Below are 26,609 nucleotides of genomic sequence, written 5' to 3' on the forward strand. Positions count from 1 at the left end.
GGGGTTGAACTGGAAAAAACACACTGAAGATCTGCTGAGACATTTGTATTCAGCTACTTATGCTATTAGGGTCATTGCAAATTTTGCCAATATACATCTCAGTAAATTAACTTACCATGCCTATTTTCATTCTCTGCTTTCGTATGGCATCATATTCTGGGGTAACTCATCATTGAGTAAAAGAGTATTCATTGCACAAAAGCATGTAATCAGAATAATTGCTGGAGGTCATCCAAGATCATCTTGCAGACACTTATTTAAAGAGCCAGGGATCTTCACTGTAACTTCACAATATATATATATATATATATATATATATATATATATATATATTCACTTATGAAATTTGTTATTAAGAATCTGAACAAATTCAAAAAGTAATAGCAGTGTACATGGCTACAACACTAGGAGAAAGGATGATCTTCACTACTCAAGATTAAATCTAACTTTGGCTCAGAAGGGGTTAAATTATGCTGCCACAAAAGTCTTTGGTCACTCACCTAATAGCATCAAAAGTTTGACAGATAGTCATATAGCATTTAAAAGGAAATTAAAAGAATTTCTGAATGGCAACCCCTTCTACCCATTAGATGAATTTTTGGATATAGTAAGTGAGTAATTTCTCCACCCCCCATCCAAAAAAGAAAGAAAAAATATTAAGTGTCATGTAATATTTTGTATAATGTAAGATCTTGTATAGACTTCTTTTATTAACGTGACACGTTCCACATCATTACAAAGTGTCGTATTCATGATCTATGGAACAAGTACTACTAATCTAATCTGCAACATTTCAAATCATATGCGCTAATACAATCTTTAGTATATATGTAAATACACTTAACAAAAGTAATTTCAGTAAAAATAAATCTTTAAATTACTATAAAATCCAACATTATTCTAAATCCATTACATTAAAAACTGTTAATGCAAGTCTCAAGTAAACAGTAATACCCATTTCTGTTAAATGTGTGGCACTGGTTACTTAGAGCAGTGGTCAACAGACAAATCTGCATTTTATCTGTTAGAAACTGAACAAAACTGTTTCAAGAATGTCACTCAACAATTTTTTCTGCTATTTTATTGAAATTTATTATGCTTATGGGTCTACCCCTATGTGTCACTTCTGACTCCAACTTACTTATTTTTGTTTACTGTTTCAGGCATTGATGCTTGTGGTTGGAACATTGTTTGTATCTGTCTCTGTTAACTGGGTATATCTTATACCCATAATAATTATGGGATGTATATTTTGGTGTGTAAGGAAAGTTTATCTCAAATCTTCCAAGAATCTGAAACGACTGGAAGGAATGAGTAAGTTTAAAACAAAATTGTAAAATATATATCAAAATAGTTTAGATCTGTAGAAAAAGTTTTCATCAAGTTTGTGGAAAATGCTGCCTGTGTCACAGAGCAGCATTTTTCAGTATTTACATGAGAATTGCAACATAGGGAAAATATCATCTGTACAATGCTGCTTGCAAAATATGAATCAGTTTTTAAAATATATTATTATGAATTCCATGACACATTTATCAAATTCCAAGTGTAATCATAAAGTGAAAAAGGAAAGTAAAGTAAAATTTTTAACTATACAATTCAGGTGGAAGTAATTTAAACAAATCTGAGTTACTTGCACACAAAGTGCTGCACAGTAAGGACCAACAGTAAGCTGCTAAACATGTTGAAAGGCTTTAATTTTTCATTATTATCTACAGTATATAGATAGGATACTATTCTCAAGTGACTGGGATTTTCCCCCTGAAGATTCAAAAAGGTTATTATTTTGGTATTCCCTTTATCAATCCAGCAACCAAACAACTGTTACACAGCAAGGAAGTTACAACCATTGCCTTTCTGACTCCTTCACTCTCTTTAGACCCATGAAAAGTTAATTGATCAAATTTTATGGAATCGCTGTGTGTGTGTGTGTGTGTGTGTGTGTGTGTGTGTGTGTGTGTGTTTGAGATTATAAGTCTTAAGCTGTTAAAAGTATGAAGTAGAGAGTGTGAGAACTGTAAAAAGTATTTTGCACTTAACTTATATATTGTCATTTGTTATAAGTTCTTCATCCTCTTGGTACAGTCATCATAGCTTAATGTTCCCTCCATGCTAAATCTGCATATATTAAATCAGTAACACTAGGAATGTATTTTCTTTTCAAAATTGATTTATTTCACAATCTGCAGTTTCCACAATTTAACAGACTTCGTAACAAAAACTGATAACTTCCAACAGTCTTGTGCCAAAATGTGTACTGACCACTTCAGCCAGTTCAGTTACCGTACAACTTTGAGAGCTATTTTTTAATACTTAAAGAAGATGACTGTAATACTGTGGTTCAATACAAGCAACAGCTGAACAAGTCTATTGCAAACATGTGAACATATATTGAAAGGGAACAGCATCTCTGTCTGTACACAAGAGATGCAATAACTAATAATGGAGAGGTCGATGCTAATGAGTTCAGTCAGTTTGTCATACTAACTTCAACTTTGACTCCCTGTCATATGTAATGAGATGGAACAAACACCGTGATATTTTTGATCTTTTTGTGACCATAATGTGGATCCCTAAATGGCCTGAAATAACGTGGATCCCTATATGGCCTGCCATAACATCGAAGTTCCTCCTAGGACAGAAAGTAACTGACTGCAATGATATCATCACATATTTCTTTCACGGAAAGGTTAGATATTTGTTGTTATTGTCATTAACGGTGAGGTATTCGGTGCGCTTAGATTTGCACTGAAGGATGGCAAAAGTGTGTTTTACCATAATGAACTGATTTCTCTGTTTTAAAATATGTGTTTTCTGTTATTAATGATGCATATCTCAACATTGATCATCTTATACATGAATTCATAATGAATCATGTGATATATGGCCATTATGGTATCCTGTATCAATGAAATCCTTAAATGATGGGCAGAAAAGTGCACTAGAATGGTAAGGACATTTTGTCCAATGAGGATGGCTGTACTTCATACTGAAAGCAAAGCAGAGATGATGTTGGGTCCATCGTGCAAATCAATATGATAATCGCTGGCAATAGTGCTGTTTACATGGGCAATCAACAGATCATACCACTTCAGTCCTGCGTTTATTAAGGCTGTTAATGTGGTCGTTAATATTGTGCACCATAACTCATTCAAACCCATGAAATATGTTCACAAATATGTAGACAAAGTTAATAATCCAGCAGTATTTAATGTGATGAAAGGACATATAGTCATAAAGTTTGTTCGATACACTGTATTATAGTGATTTCATTTATGGTGTTCAAGGGATGTAGATTGCAGTAGTTATGCAGAAATGAACAGACTTGCATAAAATATACAAGTGTGAAGCACTGTATCAAACAAGTATTTTTCCTGACACTACTAAAACTGCATGCAGTGTTTGATATGCATAATGATTTAATAGTAGTAGTAGTAATAGTCATAGTCACAGTAGTGCAGTTGAATAACTGTTTCAAGTATTGACATGCCAGAGAAAATACAATCAAAATTATATTTTGTTTTACTAAAATATTAAAAATTAACTAGACTTCTTTCTAATAATTTTTTATTATTTATTCCACTTTTTCATCCAAGTGGGAGGAGAGCGGTTTGGATGATAACGCAACTATCTAAAGAGGGGTGGGAGGGGGTGACAGTACTGGCTGTGAGAGCCGAGATGTGTATGATGTTTAAGGTGAGTTGGCAAGGGGAAGGGGTCAGGCATGGAGGTACTTGCCACAGAGCCCCAGTGACTGTACCTACACCCCATTAGCTATCCTTATGCAAAATTTCAAGTCAAACCATTCTCTTCAAATAACTCTCCCTCCTTTCCCCTCTCCCACAATCTTTCTCTCTCTCTTCATTTTTATGTATTAGGATAGATTAGACAAATGACAAAAAAGATGGAAAAAAGAATAATGCTCTTACTGTTTCTATGTCAAGCTAATAAACAGTTTGTTACAGTACTTGAATGAAACTTTTTACCTAGTTTATTTTTCTTTCTACAGCTAAGAGTCCAGTATTTACACATGTAATAGCAACTCTGCAGGGTCTGACAACAATAAGAGCCTATAATGCTGAGGATATTCTCAAAGAAGAATTTGATAAACATCAGGTAACTCATATTTCCCATCTGACTTTTACTTGGAGAGGTTCTTTACAACTGCAATATATTAAATTAGCTGCAAGTCCACTTGACACAATTCCACATCACAGAAGCATGTTAAGACTAAAATGGAAAATGCTTTAGTTCCCATATTCAGTCCTAAATAGGGGCTGGGAATTTTTCATCATTTTAAAAGCCCCCTCCACCTTGACATAGCCAGCTGTCAAAGTAAGTGCTTCTCTGAGATCATTGGGTGTTACAGACTGCATCTCCTCTTTGACATTTAAAAAATTTGAAACTGTAATGCACATCTGTCAAAATGGTGCTGTTGTAAGATGTCATTGCTGCCTGTGTAGCAGAATGCAGCAGTTGGTTGGTGCCATCACTACTCAGTTGAAGAGATAATAAAAGATGAACTGGTAATTTGAGCAAGTGCAGTTCATCAATAGTGTTTTTGAGTAAACATAGCTCTTTGTTCACAGTAAAAAATCACATTAGATGAAATGTGCAACAGTAATCTGGAATAAGGAACCCTTTAATATATTGTAAGATCACTACACTGGGCAAATTTCTCTCAAGTAAAGCAAATAAAGAAGAATACAATTGCAAAAAATGTGAAAGTCCATTGTGATATGAGATAATAATTCATATCTGTATTAAACTAAATGAACATATTTTTATGAGTGAGGTGGCACAGTAGTTAGCACAGTGAACTCACATTCACGTGGACAATTCTTCCAACTTGCATCCAGACATCCAGATTTACGTTTTCCATGATTCCCTAAGTCGTCCCAGGCAAATGCTGGGATGGTTCCTTTGAATGGGCATGGCCAATTTCCCTCCTCATCCTTGACACAATCTGAGCTTGTGCTCTGTCTTTAATGATCTCAATATCAATGGGATGTTAAACCCAATCTTCTTTCCTCCTTCTATATTTTTACAGTGTATTCAAAACATCAAATTTCATTGTGGAGGTATCATGCATTTGTAATGCTATTTTTTGGTTTATTCAGGAACATATTACTGAAACACAGAAAGTGAAAATCACAAAAATTTATAAAACAACAGGGTACTGAAGAATCTTGAAAACACTACTATTTCACTTCTAGTAACAAGTAGTGCTTCAGGGAGGCCTTGACTCACCTTTCACACAAAGTGCTGAATGATAATAATAATAATGAAAAAGGTAGATTGTTATTCACCACTAGGGATGGAAAAAACTTTTCTTTTCAGAGATTGGATCAGAAATGGTCACTCACTGAAATTAACTAGCATGTTTTCATGACTCACCACTCACCATATACTCACAAAAATAAGTACAAAATTGCCACACTTTCTGGGTCATGACTCACTTAGAGCTGACTAATAGTTTCATCGAACTCCTCCACAATTATAGTGGTAACTGGTTGAGAAATGTTCTTCTTGAACAACCAAAGCTTTCATTTCTGCAATAACCTTCCTGTAGGAGCCCTGAAATGTTTTTTCATCTGTAAATCCTTGCCTTTTGTATTGGGGGTTCAGCAACATTGCCTGAGTATTCAATTTGTTGCTGGAGATAACCCCAAACTGCTCTGATAACCATTTAAGCAAATTATCAACCAATGACTCTGTTTCTTGAGAACATTCTTTACATTTGTCCTTAGAATATTTTAGTTGCTGTTCCATTAATCTTAGCAAGATTTTCAGTTTTGAAAGTGAGACTGTTTTTTACCTCATTGAAAACTTTCAAAATCTGTAAAATCTGTTGCATTATCTACCAATCTGTATCTTTTAAGTTTAAGATGATCATTTAAATTATGGGGCCTTTATTTAAAATAAATCTTTGCAACATTTCGTAAGTATAGTTCCATCTGTTTGGGATATCTTGTTCTACTTTCAGTCTGTTTATTTATTTATCTTTTATTTTTTTTAACTTTATTGCATTTCAGCAAATTCACTTAAAGCAAAGGGGCTCTTCATGAAAAACAAAACAGCTCTTTTGACTTCATCAATGGTTTTCTGTGTGGACTTTGGAATTGTGTGTTGCACAGTGAGATTTAAAGAATGTTCAAAGCATGGAATGTGTAGAAGTTTCAGAAGCATTGCAGCTAATTTCATATTTCACACTTTGTCTATTATTATGGCAGTGATTTTAAAATTGACATTGTATTTGGCGATAACAGACTTTACTTAGTTTGAGATGTTTTCTGCCATGTGTCTGTCTTTCAATTGTGAGTGCTCTGAAATATATGACTTTAGTTCACTCTTTTCATCTATGAAATGTGCAGTGGATGCATAGAAACTAATGCTATTTACACTCAACCATTGATCAGATGTAAGGCAAACTGCCCTCATGGTTGCCAAATCATTTGTAATTGCTTTATCAAATAATTCATGATACAAACTAGGCATTAGAGAGATTAACAATGTTTTTCTATTTGGTAAATTATAATTTGGACAAAACATTGTATAAATTTGATATATTCAACAGTAGGGAAAGATTGGCACTCTCTCCAAATGTATATCTAATTCAATGTAATGTGAGAATCTTTATAATATTAACAAAGTTACTTATTGGCTGTTGTAAATGAAAACCAGTTGGGGGTGAGGGCATCACAAAAGAAAATAATTCAGGACTTGGTTCAGAATCTGATGACACTGATGGGCTGGATACAACTTGAGACTCAGTTTGTCTTTGTGGGAGGATACCTTCACTCAAGGTAGAAGCAGACATCAGTGATGATGGTTCATGAGAAATGATTGCTCAAATTTATGCATCAATTGATGGCAATTCTGATCTTGGCATCCTGACCCACATTGTTCCGGAGGTACTGTAGGATGCTTCGATCTTAGATGTCTCTTCTGGTTTGATAATGAGCCAGAAGGCATGGAAATTATCTGCTGACAGCAGCAGCATTGTCCTTTCTTTTCCATTTTGGTAAAATGGTACCATAACTCACTCGTAATTCTTCTAAGTGAATGCAATATGCTTGACATTTTGTTGTGCAGCACTGAAAAGTATGTTGGAAAAATGTTAATGGAAGAGGCCATACCTATGCAATTTGATACAATTGAAATCTCATCCACTTCTCCCTCTGAAATTAGGAAAATAATAAATTTGCTTAAAAGCAAAAACTCACATGGAATTGATGGCATTTCCAGCAAAATACTAAAAACTTGTTCTCAACAGATAAATAAGATTCTCAGCCACCTGTGTAATAGCTCTCTGGAACGGGGCATTTTCCCTGATAGACTGAAATATGCTATTGTTATACCTTTGCATAAAAAAGGGGATAGATCTGATGTCATCAATTACCATCCAGTCTCCCTTCTAACAGCTTTATCCAAAATTTTTGAGAAAGTAATGTATTCAAGAGTAGCTTTACATATCTGTAAAAATGAAGTACTAATGAAATGTCAGTTTGGTTTCCAGAAAGGTTTTTCAACAGAAAATGCCATATATACTTTCACCAATCAAATTTTGAATGATCTGATAACCAAACACCACACATTGGGATTTTTTGTGATCTCTCAAAGGCTTTTGATTGTGTAAATCATGAAATTCTGCTAGACAAGCTCAAGTATTGCGGCATGAGTGGGACAGTGCACAAATGGTTTAATTCGTACCTAACTGGAAGAGTGCAGAAAGTTGTTAATAACAAATTTCATAAGACAGTATATATACTGAGAAGCTACTGTGAATATCCCTAGATCCTTAAATAAATGTCTGCAGGATGATCTTGGGTGGACTCCAGCTATTATTCTGATTACACGCTTTTGTGCAATAAATACTTTATTCCTCAGTGATGAATTACCCCAAAATATGATGCCATATGCAAGCAATGAGTGAAAATAGGCATAGTTAGCTAATTTACTACGCATAATATGCTGTTACTCATAATATGCAAAGATCAGCACATTCCTCAAACTGGGGAACTATCAAGAATGGGGTTCCACAAGGGTCGGTCTTGGGTCCTTTGTTGTTCTTAATATATATCAATGACTTGACATTTTATATTCATGAAGAGGCAAAGTTAGTTCTCTTTGCTGATGATACAAGTATAGCAATCACACCTGACAAACAAGAATTAACTGATGAAATTGTCAATAATGTCTTTCAGAAAATTACTAAGTGGTTCCTTGTAAATGGACTCTCACTGAATTATGATAAGACACAGTACATACAGTTCTGTACAGTAAATGGTATGATGCCATTAATAAATATAGACCTTAATCAGAAGCATATAGCTAAGACAGAATATTCAAAATTTTTAGATGTGTCCATTGATGAGAGATTAAATTGGAAGAAACACATTGATGATCTGGTGAAACGTTTGAGTTCAGCTACTTATGCAATAAGGGTCTTTGCAAATTTTGGTGATAAACATCTTAGTAAATTAGCTTACTACGCCTACTTTCACTCATTGATTTCATATGGGATCATATTTTGGGGTAATTCATCACTGAGGAATAAAGTATTTATTGCACAAAAGCGTGTAATCAGAATAATAGCTGGAGTCCACCCAAGATCATCCTGCAGACATTTATTTAAGGATCTAGGGATATTCACAGTAGCTTCTCAGTATATATATACTCTCTTATGAAATTTGTTATTAACAACTTAACCCAATTCAAAAGTAATAGCAGTGTGCATAACTACAATACTAGGGGAAAGGATGATCTTCACTATTCAAGATTAAATCTAACTTTGGCACAGAAAGGGATGAATTATACTGCCACTAAAGTCTTTGGTCACTTACCAAATACTATCAAAAGTCTGACAGATAACCAACAAGTATTTAAGAAGAAATTAAAAGAATTTCTGAATGACAACTCCTTCTACTCCATAGAGGAATTTTTAGATATAAATTAAGAAAAAAAAGAAAAAAACCTAACAAAAAAATTATAAAAAAATTTAAAAAAATAATAAATAAAAAAGTTGTTATATTAACTTAATTATGTTGTTAAATTAACTTAATTATGTCATGTATTGGAAAATTTGACTCATTCCACATCATTACGAAATATCGTACTCATGATCCATGGAACTAGTATTAATCTAATCTAATCTAATCATTTCTCATTTATCAACCCTTCATCATATTACTGATTCTACTTGTCATTAACACTACTAACATTAATAGTACTCACTGTCACCACTCTTTTTAATTTATTTATGCTACTATTATGTACAGATTATTTCTGTTCTTAGCAACCCTTGTTTCCCCACCTCCAAAAATGGTTCAATTGGCTCTGAGCACTATGGGACTTAACATCCGAGGTCATGAGTCTCCTAGAACTTAGAACTACTTAAACCTAACTAACCTAAGGACATCACACACATCCATGCCCGAGGCAGGATTCAAACTTGCGACTGTAGTGGTCGCGCGGTTCCCCACCTCCACTTCCCTTGTCACATGACTTCTGCAAAACTAGCTAACCTTGGTCGCACTACCTCCCTTCCATTCCTCCTTCCCCAGTCTGTTCTGCTTACATCCCCCACGTCCTCCCAGCACATTCCCTGTGCTTTTTTATTGTGTGGGAAGACCACCTGAATCCACAGCCACATGTCGTATTTGGTGCCTTCTACAGCTAAACACACAAATTAGATGAACTCCACCGTAAATTTCAAAATTTTGAAAAACTGTCCAAAGACACCATAGAGATAAGAGATGAGGAGACGGATTAGGATCCTCTATGTGCAGTGTAATTAACAGGCTTCTATGTACACTTTTTTTTAGAAAGATGTTGCTAATGAGCTTATATTTAGTTTCCTAAACTGAAAACTGGAGAAACTGATTCATAATTTTTTCAAGATGCCTGGGAGTTGCAGTTGAGTGATGACCCAAAAGACCGGAAAGTGTCGCTTTGACCAGTGGAAAATAATAACTTTAAAGTAAGGTGTTTTTTTGTGAAAATGGGTCTTTGACATTACTGCCAGTTTCATTTCATGAGTAAAAATACATGAAATGGGAAAGAGACATGCAACATCGTTTCATTCACTAGTTTCAAGGCAACAAAACAAGTTTCCTTTTGCTGTAGAAAAAGCAGTGTCCGTACAGTAACAAGTTTCTTCTGAACAGAATTTGAATGAACTGTAAGAAATTGCTATCACTTGCTCCTGCTGCAACCTCTAGAACTTCACTTGAAGAGAGTTCCAAAACAAACTCTTTGAAACATTTCAAGTTACTGATGAGATAGTAAAATCTGAAATTATCTGGGCTGTGAATAGTCATGTCTCATTCGTTAGTAACAAGTTCTGGAAACACCCCAGACATATTCCAGATTATATTTCCTGAGAGCATGATTGCCAGAACAATCCAGTTACGCTAGGATAAGTTGTCACATATAATTACTTATGGACTTGGCACTAGTATCCAAAATATCCTAGATAATGAAGTCAGGGAAATTTCATCTTCAGGGCAGTTCACTGCTGTATACTGGTGAATATCATCATTTTTGGTTTTCGGTGGGTGGCGGCATCACGTGTGAGATGTTATTGGACAGTTTGACGAGGTTGTTACGGAGGGGTGGCTGTATGGTATGTTGCCTGTGCTACCCTGGTGGCTGGCTGGAAAGCAACTCCAATAGGTGATTGGTTGAAGGTATCATATCAGCTGTCTGTTGCATGTACCACTCAGGTTAATGGTCAGTAAGAAAACTCTCATTGGTGATTGGAAAGCAATAGCAGATCAGCAGCTTGTATCCAGGGTGTAGTGTTTTCCTGCAGCCAGGTATTAAGGTTGCATGGCAGTTCTCCCAAGGCCACTGTTTATACTGTTAAACCCAGGTCAAGTGGTGCTGCTGGCTGGTGAACACATACAATCCACTGTGCTGGAATCACTGGCAGCCAGGTTGTAGGTAACTTGTATCCATCCTCCCTCCTCATGTTGTTAGGGCATTTAATTATTTCAATAGCCTATCTTACTTTTTGTTGCTGCATCCACAGCTATTGAGCAAGAGTGCAAAGTTCTTGATAATGAAAGAATGACCACATTCCTGGTGGAGTTCTGCAACAGCTGAATTGTTGTTCCAGTGCAGTCATATGAAACATTCATGCTCTGAAACACATGTGCTAATGGGTCTCCCAGTTTCACCAACATAGACTTTGCTGCATTAACACCTAAGTTCATTGACACCTGCAGTGTAAAGAGCATTCACAAGATTCTTAGTGGGCCTCAACAAATCTTGCTTCTTGCCACCACTCTGAAATATAGGTCTTATTCCTGCATGATGCAGAACCTTGTCTACACTGTTGCTGACTTCTCTCACATAGGATATGTGAGCAACAGGAAGAGTATCTTCTATAACTTTGTTTCATATATGTTGTACCTCATAACTCACTGTATGTCTGTTTTGGTATCTATTTGCACAGAATGTTGTCTTGATATCATTCATTTCCTGTTGTATGTGGTTGGTGTCACTAATCCATTGAGCTCGGGCGTATATAGAACAGTGTCGTTTTGTGCTGGATGAAGGTGTAAATCTGCATTTAGGTATTTGTTGGTGTGCATCAGCTTCCTGTGCAATTTATGGTATAGTTTCCCACTAGCTGTTCTGTAGAGCTCTGTTGGTTGCAAATGTTTGGTGGTATTTGCTACTGTAGGATGTTGATAGTTTCGACTATAGGCACGTTGGTAAACAAAGATTTTATGTCAAAGCTGAACATCCGATCCATAGGGACTACTTGCTGTTTCTGTATAAGCTGGATGAAATATGTTAGCATCCTTAACATAAGACTCTGTATGGCCAACCAGGCTGCGTAATTAGTGGACCATATATTTTGCCAGATAACATGTGGGTGACTCAATTGCATTGACAACCAGTCTCAAAGGACAGCCTTCTTCTGGATCTTAGGTGTTCCATGTATTCTTGGTGGCATTGGAACTTGCAACGTGGGCCCCCTTGCTGTATCAACATCAATTCTAGAACTCTTAAGCATGGCTCACTAATTTTACTGTTAAACAAAGTTGTCCAAAAGGGGAAGAAGCATTTGCTGGTTCATTTGCAGGATTGACAAAATCAGTCTTTATCTACAACATATTTAATATATGTGTTTTTGAATTTTGACACATGTTCTGATTTGCCGTTAAGTTTCCTGGAGAGTCTAAATCGTTTGAATATGTCCCTAATATAATTAAAATTTCAGTGGATGTGCCAAATGTGAACTTCAAGATTTTATAAGATTTGGAAGCATTTCTAATCAATGAAGAAAATAATCAACCACAAATATTTCATTGTAGCTCTGGCTCACTTCATGTAGTGAATGGAGCTTTGAAAACTGCTCATAATAAAAGTGGTTGGACTGTTCATATATTCCATATGGAGATCTGGTACTTTATGAGGGATTTTCCTTCAAGGAGGGCACCTTCTCAAATATCACTGGGTTTTCCAAGTTGTCTCTCAAATATTGTTTTATAAGATGGGGTGGAAATTTTGAATTCATGAAGAGAGCTCTTGAACTTATTCCACATTTGAAGAAGTATGTTTGCTGAAGTACATAAAAGGCTAATGGAAAGTGGAAACTCTGGAAAAATTAAATGCCATTGAGAAAACAATTTCCTTTGTGGAAAACTTGAGTTTCTTGTCTCATTATTAATTGAAATTGAGTAGTTGTTAAAGAAGTATCAGTCAAGTTACTCTTTCTTCCCGTTTTTGTACAAAGATAAGTTCAATTTAATGTATAGTATTGCTACTCTGTGCATAAAAAAACGGTTATGGAAATCACAAAACAAGTTATTATGTAGATACTGGATGTGGTGCCAATACTGCTAGCAAGGGCTACATGGGAAAGGATATTCATATTTTCAGAAACAAGTGTACAGCTATACTGAAAAGTCTGTATATAAGAATTGCTGAGAAGAGTCCTTTGAAATTAAAGATAGTCATAGGTGTCTCATTTTTATCACCTGAAGTTATGCAGAGCTCCAGTTTCAGAAATTCTTGAAAGAGAATTGCACTACAAGAATTTGTGTCAAGAAACATATGACTCCATCAACAGCTGAAGTTGTGAAGAGAGAATATTTTAAATTTGGTGAATGTTCTGAAAAACAACTTTAAAAATTCAGTCCTAAGAATGGTGAACTTGAGTTCATCAAGTTCATGCAGAAGCTGTTATGCATATATAATGGAAATGATTCAGTTGAAAGAGACTTTAATGTTAACTAAGAAGTTTTACTTTAAAACTTAGCAGAAAATACAACTTTTGCAGAAAGAAGTGTTTACAATGCAATAAAATCATTAGGTGCTTAACTTAATAATGAGAAACAACTGAATGTGGACATTACAAAATCAATTACACAAGCTGTGAAGAATGCTTTATCAGAAAGAGCACAAGCCTTAAATATGATGAAAATGATATGGCTAATCTTAAAAAGAACAGGTCAAAATATAAGAGCTCAGAAATAAAAGAAGAATGATTATAGTAAAGTAGAAGAAGAAGCTGAACTTTTAGATGGTAAAATTTCAAATTTAGCTGAGAAACTTAAACACTGAATCTTTTACGATGAAGTTTAACATTTCACATAAATTTTGCACCTTTAAAATTGTTATATTGTCTTAAGGAAAACTATAAGTTTTCACTAAATTACCATGTTAAAACATTTTGTATTTTAATTGAGAATAGTAATGCTCCATCCTGTGTGAGAGTTTAACGTTTTTATAGCATTTGATGAATGGTATACTACAAATCATGCATATTTACATTATTCATGCTGTCATACAGTTTAAATGACGTAAGAATTATTACATTAAGCTTTCAATTAAACCAACTTTCAGGTTCATAAGAAAAAGAGTTTTTGTCATTGTACTACACATATTTTCAAGAGATCTTGAATATAACTAAAAAGGCAATGAAAAATCATGAAAAATCATGAATTTGATTCTCTGAAAATATGTAGACCCCCTGTTCTGGCCTATCCACATCTACAACTCCATCAACAAAGGATGAAATGAGAAAAATTATTATAATCATCATGTGTTGCTTTGAACAGAAGAAAACGAGAACAAGAGAGTACATCAGTGGGATGAATAATAACTTAATACTGATAATTGTATTAACACTGCAAAATGAGACATGATTATAAATGTTTAAAACATCATTCATCTCCTTCTGTTTGAGTAATTATGTTACAACAGCATTGATTTAATTTCATTACTAAAAATAATCATCACATTTAATGTGAACATCTCTATATATGGTCATTCACAAAAGTTTGTTGTTCCTATGCATCTCTTCTACCACAGAAAATGATTGGTATGAAGCACAAAGTTGCTGGTTCTGTTTTCTCACACCTTTCCTCACCTTGTGGCCACCTAAGTTTTCATTCCACCACTCCCAAGTCTCATGTTTATCACCTGAAGGATGCAGAGCTCCATTTTTAGAAATTCTTGAGAGGCAATTGCTTTGGAAGAATTTGTGTCAAAAAGCATATGACTCCATCAACAGCTGGAATTGTGATTCACTCAACAAAATGACCAAGCAAGCATTCACAGGCCACAGATTTATTGACAGTACATGGTGGATTACCCCATGGTAAAACTGAAGGGTAGCTTCTTTGCTTCTTTGTTAGTAATATTATGTCAGTCTGTTGCTGTTGGGTAGTCATCTGCTCCATAGACCTGTTTGACAGATATCAATACAAGTCTATAGTCTTCATGGCTACGACATCTTGTTTTCGACTGCTGCCAAGAACAACAGTCTAAGAGTTGTTGTAATAAGTGTTACTAGAAGCTTAACTTAATTTCTGATATTGTGATAAAATGAACATGAACATCTCATTCAAGCACTTTTACAAAACTTATTACTTCCATATGTTATTTCTGTTATAGTACATTATCAGTGCTTTGTGCCTGACTTGGAAGCAGTGAATATCCCCTCTCTCCCCATCTCTCACACAGCAACACCAATCAGTTTCCTCAGACCCCTGACTCACGCAAAAGCTCAACGGGTGTATAACAGCTATGAGTCTTTATGTACACATTGGATCACCAATGAGTAGTATGTGTATAACATGTAGATTTCCCTTTGAATATTCGAATGCTATCTGAAATATTGCATAAGGTTTAAACTGATAATATATCAGTATAGATTGAAATCTTAAAAATTGAAGTTTTTTTAATAAAGTTAAAGGTTTTTTCCTTGATTTTGAAAATTCCCAGTTTTTTCTAAGTTTTGAAGATTTACTGAAAACACTGTATTAGTGCATATGTGCCATCTTGGAGTTGTCTTAGATGGTCTGTGTACACAGGATGCCTGATTTTAGCATTTTATGAACACACTGATACTTAATACCCCACTTCCACCATGTTTGTTTTGGCACATGTACTGTATGTAGTGTTGCGAACTGTTATCCTGTATCTTTCTATTTGTCCTCTGTTTGTGTTATGGTATCTGTATGTAGTTTAATACTATTTTGTTTGTTATGTGTGTGTATGTGTGTGTCGTTTATTTTATTTATTTTCATTTGTTTATTTATTGGTGTTTTGAAATATTGAGTTATTATATAGTCTGGTTATGTTCTACACTGCTGTTTTCTATTGTTTTAGTATGGTAACTGATGTGATCAATGAGTTGTCACTTTTATTGATTTGGTCAGTTAATATTTTATTCTTCACTGCAGTGGCTGTTTGTATGTTAAAGTTTTTCCATAATTTTAGGAGTTTTCTGTTGTGATTATCATCCCAACAATTTTAATATCCTGTTCTAGCTCAGATGGTTCATGTAGTCCGATGGTTCATGTCCATAGTATGTAGGAATATATGACAATTTAGTCTCATGAAACTTGTGGTACAGAAAGTTTTTTCCCCATCTAATAACAAAAGAAAAAGAAAAACCTGTAATGTAGTAACAAATATGTCATTTTATATAATACGAATGTACCATTGAAGACACTTCACTAAAATAAAGAGAAGTGAAACATGTATGGCACAATACAAACAACCATTCATTTCATTGCATTAGACGAACCACATCAAAAAAGGATGACCATATAGTTGTCAGATTCGAAAGGGAAAACAGAAGAGGTGCCTGCAGTTTGTACTGAAAAAGTCTTCACAGTATGAAAACTGAAGTGGAATTCAATATGCAATGACCAGTTTTCATGAGTATGTTATTGATGACGGAAAAGACTATAATTTTTGAACTCTTTAAATAAATCATCTAAAATCTTTCATTACAATCCTTGTATTGTTAAGTACTGTTAAAAAAATAAACATTCTATTTTTATATAGTTAAAGACACATACAAATTTCATCTTTTTTGTGTTGTTACAGGATCTACACACTTCTTCTTTTTACATGTTCCTCACAACTGCACAAACATTTGGATTTTTACTAGATGTTATGAGCCTTGTTTATATAGCATTTATTGCTTTCAGCTTTCTGTTCCTTGAAGGTGAGTTGTGAATTTGTATATACATGGGTTACTATGAAAACATAGAATGGTAACAGTATTTATTTATTTACTTCCTATGTTATATAGTTTTTGGATGTTAATTTCTTTAACTCTCAATTAGTTAACATTTCTATGAGTCATAATTATGACCTCTTGTTATGATACAGAACAAGTTAGATTTACAATTATAATGCAATTTCTCAGTGAATGCTTATTACATGATTGTCTTAAGTGATTTTTTTGTAATATATCGATTTATACTGTGTTCAGTCTCTCTCTCTCTCTCTCTCTCTCTCTCTCACACACACACACACACACACACACACACACACACACACAAAAAAAAAACACACAATTTTGTTACACAGTCAGAAATTCTTATATGGTGTATAAGATGGTATCAAGCAGATATGATTGTGTTGTTTGTGTGTGAAGTTGATTTTATTATTTGGTATATTTTTACATCACTGCATAGTTGACCAAAGATTTTTAGTGCTGAATATCTTAACTCCTTTCTGTAATTCACTGTGAAGATGACATGTTGAGCTGCAGATAGGCACAATGAAAAGACTATTACACACTTAGATTTTGGGGCAGAGAAGAGTGCTGTCTGACAGAGCTGCAGGGACTAGATGGAGGCATGACAAAGACTGCCATCAGGCAGAGTGGTGGGAGGCTGGGGCAGGAGGAGTGAGTGGGGAAGGGGGGGGGGGAGAGGACGGAAAAGGAAGAGGAGCAGGGAATGGGAAAGACAGGTCGGTGCATTGGCAGATGGTGGCACACAATGAGGGTGAGTAGATGTGTTTAGGGAGAAGGTGACAGCAGGGCAGAGAGGGTGGAAACTGGTGGGTGGATGGTGTGGGGATAGAAGATTACAGCAGGTTGAGGCAGGGATACTTTCAGAAGCAGAAATGTGTTGCAAAGATAACTTCCATCTGTGCGGTTCAGTAAAGCTTGTAGTGGACGGGAGATTCCAGATGGCCTGGGTTATGAAGCAGCCATTACTCAACCTACTGTCACCACACCCTCCACCCAACAGTTTGCACCCTTTCTGTTCTGTCACCTCCTCCCTATTCACATTCCCTCACCCTCATTGTGTGTCACTCTCTGTCAATGGACTCACCCATCTTTCCCCTTCCCTGCTCCTCTGCTTTTCCATTTCTCATTCACCTACCTACTCCCCGCCCCCCTCCCACTGTCCCCATCCCACAGGCCCCCAATGCTGTGCCCATTGGCAGTGATGGCAGTTTCGTCACACTTCCTCCTGTCTGCATGCTCTGCCAGACAGCACTCTTCCTTCCCCCACCCATACCCTGCTATCCTTTCCCCTCCCCTGTCTCCTTCAGATTGCTGCTTTTGTTCAATGTGACAATTGCATTTCAGTCTGCACTGCTGGAGATGACGGTCATGTATGTGTGAGGTGTGTTTGCTTCTGTGAATGAATGTGCATGTGTTTCCTATTCTGAAGAAGGCTTTGGCCAAAAGCTAAATATGTAAAAGTCTCTTTGTTGTGCCTGTCTGCAGCTCATTGTATCATCTTTAAGAAGAGTAGCAATCTATTCTTTTCTTTATATTGTTCCCATTGTTTGATTACTCCTTTCTGTAACACACTAAGGCTGAGTGATGGGTGGAGTAAGTCATTGCTGCTTCTAATATCATGTTAATGAATGTTGTTGTTGTTTTTAATCTGTAATTGAGTGTTACAACACACTTCATAAGGGAAAAATGGCAGAGGACATTTGTGTAAAGATTTTGACAAAGAGGTTCAGGTTTTTCACGGTAGGTGGAGCAGGGAACAGCCTTGCTAAAGACAGATATTACAGTTTGAGGGGTGACCTGGATGAAATTGGAGTAGCAACTACACACATAAGTGTGAGCTTTGTGGAGGTCCTACAGCAACATGGCTAGCCCTAGATTAATACTGGTGTGAGTCATGTTATTGAGTTAAGCAGGCTGCTGCTGACAGAATTAAATCTCATATGAGGGTCATTGTGTAAGTCATGGCAATTTGGTATATCATGCAAACATGTGGCATCACCAACATTTCAGAAAATATATTCAAAAGCCCGTGGCAAACAGTACCAAAATCAGCCAACAGATGGCAACTGCATGGGAGGATGGCTTGGTACCAGCACCTGAAACATTCAGTGTGAGATGTGCCATGCTAGAAGATGAATGTAAGCTGAGTGGAACACTGAGCTTACCTTTCTCCCTGGCAGAAATGCTGCTCAGTGTCATGCGGAACAACAAACAGTTGTAGTTGATAGGTCATCAGCCATGAAGGTCATGCTCATTCTGGCATATGAGAGCCACAATATTTTGCAATGTGACATATATTTATGGCATATCCAGTGGCAAGCAACATCTTCCCCATCATTGGCAACACATTGTGGATGCAATGGGCAACTATTTTGAAGGAAAGTAGTTGATTTTGATTCATTTTTGTTTTATTTTTACTCGTACACAATAACCTTACACAGAGTTTCAGTGCATGTGTTTCATGTCAGCCGCTGCTGTGACCTCCTGTACTGGAACCCTGTATTGTTGGCATGCAGATACACGCTGCTTTACTGGTTCAATGTACATTGTGGAATTCCCATGTTGTCGCATTATTGCAAGATATACCATAGTTACCATGAGTTACAGAATGCCACTCGTATAAGTTCTGGGACTTTTGCTACAATCTGGAGATAGGGACAGGGATGTACTAGACATGACCTGCACCTGAATAAGAAAGAGTGAACAAATGGCTACCATCACACAAAGCAAGATCTTGTGGGTACTGGTGTCAGAAGGGTACCTTTTTTAGATTAGAATCAGAATCCAGGTGTCCTGTTATGAAATAGGTTAAAATAACAGAAGAACCCCACAAAATGCACAGAAAAGTGCATTAAAACATTAGAGGACTGAGTAACAAGATGGAAGAGCTTTTCATCTGTTTGCAAAATTTAGAGAGCTCTGAAATGACTGACATCCTGTGTCTTTCAGAGTACCACATAACCACTGGGTTGGAGAAGTTAAATATACAAGAATACAGTCTAGAATCATACTTATCTAGAATTAATATGGGAAGATGAGGAGTTGATACATATTTGACAGAAGTAGATTTTGTACTGATCAGCACATGGAAGTGAGTGCTTGCGAATTAATATTGAAAGATTGTTCACTTTTAATTGTAGCTGTATATAGCTTCTGAATTGTTCATGATCAATATGAAGTTCTTATTATGCTCTCTGTCAGATAGCAGGAAGCAGTTAAAAGTTGGTGGTGTATTAGGTTGTTGCATTCTTTCATAGCAGTTTTGTTTTGCATGTTGATATTCCATTTGCTATGGATTTATTCATTGATTGAAATTTCTTATTTGTAGTTCACTTTTGCTATCTGAGTTCACATATTGTCATTTTGTCATTTAGAGGTAGTGGGTGAAGCTATGGACACTATAAAATGGAGTGCCAGGTGAATAAATCGGTATGTTTCTGACATATTCTTCTGTTTGAGGTCAATAGAGGGGTGACAACAGCAGAGGCAGCCAACAACATTTGCACCATGTAGGGGAATAATGCCATTGGAAAGAGCATGGCAAGAAAATGGTTTTCTTGTTGTAAGCTGTATCACTTTGACATTAGTGACTGTCCACATTCAGGAGTACCTACAGGATTTGGTGAAGATTGTTTAAACAAATTAATCCACTATGATCCACGTCATTGTACTCAAGAACCAGCAGATGCCATGAACTGTGATCATTTTACCATCATATGACATTTGCATGCCACGGGGAAGGTGCAAAATTCAGGTGTATGGGTACCACATGCCACAGGCCAAAATCACAAGATCAGTGGCTAGCCATATGGGCACCTCTGCTTGCTCATCATCAATTGGCTTATGAACAACACTGACCATTTCTATCCTTAATTGTTACCAGTGATCAGAAATTATGTCTTTATCATAATGTAAGGAAAAGAAAGAAATGGTTGAGCCCAAACAAAGCAGCAGTTTCCCATAGAGAGACCTGTGCACATCCACAAAAGATAATGTTACACGTCTGGTGGAAAAGTGACAGAATGGTGTACTATGAATTGCTTCCCCAAGCTGTAACTACCAGTGCTGACATTTATTGTCAACAACTGGGATGTCCTGCAGATTCAATCCAAGAACAACAACCAGGAATACTGTGTGAAGTAATGTTACTCCATGATAATCCCTGCCCACACTATACTAGACCGACAAAAAGTGTATACAGGAGTTGAGCTGGGAAGTCATTCTGTGCCACCTTATTCATTTGATCCTGCACCCTCAGATTTTCAGCTTTTCTGCTTTCTGTCGAACAGCCTTCAAGGAACTTCCTTTCTGGAAAAAAATACGCTCTGAACATGGCTTAAAGAGTTATTTGCTTCAAAATCACGTGGTTTCAACAACTGCAGAGTCAAGAGTTACCACAGCACTGGCAGACTGTTATAAATAGTGAAGGAGAATATATTATTGATGACTAAAGTCTCTGTTATGTGTATCTATTGTGTTTATAAAATGTATGGGAAAACTCTATGGATCTATGCACCAACTTAATATGTTTTCTAGAGTATTCTGATAGGAAATATGATCTGGAAACATTATTTGGATTCTACAATTCATTGCTGGTAATTAACTTTCTGGCATTGGTGGATAAAGATAATAGGACCCTAATTGATAACATGTTCTTTTATGAAGTTCAGAGCAAGAAAATAGCTTTATGTGTATAACAAATGCTCTTTCTGATCATGACGCACAGTTCGGATAAACAAGATAGTGCCTTGCAGTACTGATACTCCTCAGTGGAAACCAGTTAGAATAATAATGAATGACTCCAGAAAAAGTGTTTTTAAGAATGGTTTACAAGAAGTGACTTGAGATGAATTTTATAGTGAACAAAATGCTGATGTAATATTCAGTCTATTACATGATATGTTCATATCGTATTAGAAAATAGCTTTCTGCATAAGCTAATCAGAAAAGACATTAAAGAGCCAAGTAAAAAACCACACATCACAAGAGGGATTACAGTATCTTCCAAAAAGAAAAGGAAAAGGTATCTGTTGGCTAGAACAAGGTGAGAGCCTGCAGTTGTTGCGAGCTACAAAAACTACTCAAAATTACTAGGAAAACTTATTTAAAAAATCAAGAAACATGCACATTGTGTCAGAAATGGATTTACAGCCCAACAGCTTACATCATAGGATTAAATTCACTATGGTGATCAGACCTTATGGGTTTCTCTGTTGAAAAGTATTTTTGGAAATTTGTCAGAATGAATGAGTTAAACTTTTTGTTTCCACTGTTAAGATGAATTCCAATGCTAAATGACAACATGCATTATTGCTTCAATATAGTGCAGTATTTCTAAAGTGCAAAATATATTGTGATTGGAACTGTGTGTTACATATATGTAGTGCAACACCACTAAAATATAATTCACTCAATTTTTTCTTCTCTAGAATTTCCGCTTTAAAATCCATTTCTTGGTACAGAAAACAAATAATCTGTTATGATGAGACTAGAAAACTGTGCTGTAAACATGTATCACAGTCATCATAATTGAGTTTTTTGGTTTGTCACATATTCCTGCAGGCTCATTGTAATTGTGCAGTTCTCTGATGATGGTATGATTTATTTATGATTTCAGATTTGTTTGGTGGTGGAATGGGTCTGGCATTGACACAAGCCATGAACCTCACAGGCATGATACAGTTTGCAATGCGATTTACAGCAGAAGCAACAAATCAGATGATGTCAGTAGAGCGTGTACTTGAATACCTGCATTTGGAAGAAGAACCAATGCTAGAATCTCCTCCAGGTAATATTACTGAACACATCCTGACCAAAGTAGATGAGTTGCACTGTTTTTTTTTCTTCAGGATTTTATTATGGGAAAAAAACTGTTCTTTATATTTTCTCAGTGATTTATGACACACAACCTAAGCAGAACACTCTTTATCTGTTACTTATATATATAAAGTGAAAACTGCATGCCAAAAGTTCCAACTTCGTATCAGTCTGTGAAGTGTGCATGTCTGGTGCACTTGAAAGAAGCTGAAAGAGCTGGTATAGTGGTTAAGATAATGGGGTCTCATTTGGGAGGAAGGCAGTCAAAATCCCCAACCAGCCACCTAGATTTTGATTTTCCATGATACACGCTGGGATAGTTACAGCAAAAGGATGTGGCCAGTTTCCTTCACCAGTACAATCTTGTGCTTCCCTCCACAGACTTTGTCATCAATAGGACATTAAACCTTACTGTGTCTTCCTTCCTTCAAGTGAAAGAGAAGTGTTCACAGATGGCTGATGTTCTTATTTGAGGTACAGTGCCCAGTAAAAAGTGCTTACTTGTCACTAAACTTCAATGCTTACTATGTAATCCAAGATTAAATGAATTATAACTCAGATATAGCCTTTTGTTTCTGTCTCTTGCTTTCTCCCTCAGAATTTTGTATTATATCACAATTTAATTCATTTGTTCACAAAGAAGTCTAAATGAAGTTTATGCATTCTACTAGAGCAGCTAGACTGGAGAAAGTGAAAATGACATTTTGGACAATCAGTGAAGCTCAAAGCTTTAAGAAGTTAGTAACGCTTGGTCATTGAAAAGGTGCCATGGAGAACAACAGACCAGTGTAGCATAGAATTCAGAAGTGATGAAATATCAAACAATGGAAAATCCAGGATGGAATAAGAACAATATTATGAAAAGAATAGATTGTCATTCACCATATAATGGAGATGTTGAGTCACAGAGAGGCACAACAAAAAGACTGCCAAATGAGTAAGATTTCAATCAAAAGGCCTTCTTTTGAATTAGACAATATACGCACACACATTCGTGCATACACAATTAAGGAATAAATACACCCAGGAAGAACAGTAGATATAATTGAGTACAAATGGTAATCAAAAGGGCAGTAAATAACAAGATGACAGAAAGAGTGAGAAGAATGGCCAACTCAACATGAGAGTTTTCATAACAAGTAATGCGAGGGCAACTAATAATAGAAAGAGTTAATAAGATCTGTTGAAAATAATCTGAGACACATTCATTTTATATCATAAAAGCTATCTGCTTTAATGGGTTTCTTGAGCTACCTTCATGGCTTTAATTTTGACATTTCTGTTCTATTTTCTCTTTTATTTCTTGACTGCTGAAGGATTGTGGCTGTTTTACATTGCTCCTGTAAAGCAAGATAGCACAATGGTCAAGACACTGGACTGGTGTTAAGGAAAAACAGGTTTAAAATAACCATCTGGTGACCCCGCCCCCCCTCTTCGGCCTCCCTTCCTCACCCTTTAAATAAAATGAAGCAAATGTGATGATAATTCCCTCGATGAGAGTACAGTGTGTTTCTTACCCTACCATTGTCCTACCTGAAACTGTAATCTATCTGTAATGAATATGACTGCTATTAGATGTTACACTGTAAGTTTCCTCAACTGCTCCTGTAAACCTACAACACTGTACAGGGTGTTTACAGAAGAGTGTGCAAAAATGTAACATGACATAGAGAATGCTCCACTGAACAGGGAACCTGGGGTCAGTGAAGCCAGCTTAAAGAGATATGGAAGTAAACATGTCTACCGCTTTGTCTAGCACCCAGGATGGTGGATCACTTGGCTCATGGGTCAATGAAGAATGCAGCAAATTGCGTGTCGACATGTGAACTGCAGGACACATGAACACTGACGTTTTGAATGCACATTGCGAATGCTGCATGCATTCTCAATGGAGAGAAGTCTTCCGAAGTAAGAGTGATTTCAGGTGTGCCGCAGGGGAGTGTCGTAGAAAGATTGGAGGGGAAGGTCCTATTCCATGGCCTGTGAAGCCTCCTGACCTGGATCTCCTTGATTATTTCCTACAGGAATATCTAAAGTCACTTGTGTATGGGACCCCAGTGGATATGGAGATGGAATTACTTGCCAGAATTGTAGCTGCCTGTGATGTGATTCAAAAGTAGCTGCCTATGATGTGATTTTAAACACACCAGGGATATTTGTTAAGGTGTGTCAGAATCTTGTGCACTGATGTCATGCTTGCACTGAGGTTGAAGGCTGTCAGTTTCAGCATATTTTGTAAGATGAGTACAAATGATACATTCTGCTGATGGTAATTGCAGTTAATTGTAACTAATGTGAATAAAAAAGTACTCAGCAATGTGATTTCATTCCTATTAACTCCTTAAGCTGCCTTCTCTGACCCCAGGTTCCCTACCTCAAATTATTCAGGGGGGCATCATCTACACTCTGTTAAATTTTTGCACCCTCTTATGGAAATACTCTATCTAAATTGTCAGTAAATTGTGTTGAATATCAGTCCTTTTGTATTTTAAAATATTTTCTTAATTTGCTGAAAAAGTCATTGCTAGTTGAAACTCATTATATTGCTTTAGCTCTTTTGTTTGTGACACTTTGTACCAGTATCCATGGCAAGTTTTCATGCATTCTCACAAATTATTACTTCTTCCTCTTTGCTATGAAATGATTACTGTTTCTTGCCATTAAGATTAGCCAATCTTTGAACTTGATTTTTCTAAGTTCATAGATGCAAAAACTGTAGTATCATGTAGGGACCATCTGAAAAATTTCAAATTTATATGTTTGAAATAAATAAGAAAAGTTTCAAACCTGTACAGAAATGTTATTAGCAGAGTAGTAGAATTTTGTGAAATCTTCACAAACATATTGTTTTATACATTATTGTAAAAACCTAAAGTTTAATTCTTTCAGTGCAAGTCTGCAATTCATTTTTATTTACCATGGAAGGACAGTATTTAACAAGTTACCATCATCCAATTCTTCATTCTTTGTCCAACCAAAATTGTAGAAATTGGTACATAACCTTGACAAGTTTTGTGCTCTTGTGTATGCACACAGTTAATAGCAGCAGAGAATATCAGCAGTATCTAGCATTGTCCATATCAGTATACCACTGCTGTTCATTTAGTATGATGTACAATCACCCATGCTGTAAAATGATACTGAGTTGTCTAAATACACAAAAATCAAGAAAGGCAGCCACTCACTTCCAGATAAGGTGGCAGAAGACTATTTAATCTCATTCATTTGTAATTTTCATCTCTTATTGCTATATGAATTATCACTACCAAACTGTCACTCTCCATAGACTTTGCCACGCTGTCATTGAACAATTAATTTACAACACCATCGCCTGCTGCAACACAAATACAATTTAGATTGTCCCACCCCATTCCCTAGTCTAGACTTCTACTAATCAACATCCTCAACCATCCACTTCCCACCTCCACGCTCTCAGTCTCTGACCTCACTAGTCACTGTCCACCTCAGTGACCCTCTGTTCCAGCATTGTACTCTTTTTCTCTCTCTTTCTTATGACTGTTTACAGCAGAACTTATGAATCCCCATTTCATCACAACTACTGGAAGCCCTCTCTCTCCCCCTCGTCCACTTTCCAAATCTTTCCAACCTCTTCCTTGCACATGATGTTTTCCTCCTTTCCTGCTGACTTTCTCCTTCCATACTATCCTCTACCCCTCCCTGCCAGCCTCCCTCCCAGACACATTTTTGCTGTAGCAGTCAAACACCAGTATTCAGTGTTGCTATAGCAGAGTTTTGTGTGTGTGGTGTGGGGTGGGGGGGGGGAGGGGGGGATGGGTGGTGGTGGGGGGGGGGGGGGGTCATGCACTCACACACTTGGTGGGTGGGGTTGTGTATTAAAACTGGAACACAGCTGGAAGAATATTTGAGTGGTCTAGAAACATTAACTGTTACAAATCTTGATCATGTTATTCATGTGCATGCAGCCTCCACAGCCTGAGACATTAATGATTGTGTTTCAGCAGAATAATTCATACCACAATTAATAGCATGCACATGACCATTATATCAACAGCTGCTGTCTCATAATGGAACATTTGTGCAGCTAAAAACTTGTAGAGGCTCTAGAATTCATCATCGGTTCTACAGAGAAAGTGTATGAGCTGTAGATATGACTGGGAAAGCACTGAAAGACAGTGGCACAGGTTACCCAAAAGATGTATGTAAAAATATGCATACCTGATTAATTTACATAAATCCAACTAATGAAGGAGGTATAATCCTCCAAAATGCATAGTGGGAACATTAATCAATG

General features: G+C 36.3%; 1 protein-coding gene across 1 annotated transcript in view; it reads left to right on the top strand.

Annotated features, from left to right (window-relative positions):
- Positions 1 to 26,609, top strand: part of LOC126162590 (ATP-binding cassette sub-family C member 4-like) — a 262,712-nt gene that overhangs the window by 203,166 nt on the left and 32,937 nt on the right. The window contains exons 16-19 of the mRNA XM_049919191.1: positions 1,164 to 1,314; positions 4,010 to 4,116; positions 16,360 to 16,480; positions 22,137 to 22,307. Coding sequence (XP_049775148.1) covers positions 1,164 to 1,314; positions 4,010 to 4,116; positions 16,360 to 16,480; positions 22,137 to 22,307 — 550 coding nt within the window. The remainder of the gene's footprint in view (positions 1 to 1,163; positions 1,315 to 4,009; positions 4,117 to 16,359; positions 16,481 to 22,136; positions 22,308 to 26,609) is intronic.

This window comes from Schistocerca cancellata, chromosome 2 (assembly GCF_023864275.1).
Source record: "Schistocerca cancellata isolate TAMUIC-IGC-003103 chromosome 2, iqSchCanc2.1, whole genome shotgun sequence".
In the NCBI taxonomy this organism is placed as follows: Eukaryota; Metazoa; Arthropoda; class Insecta; order Orthoptera; family Acrididae; genus Schistocerca; species Schistocerca cancellata.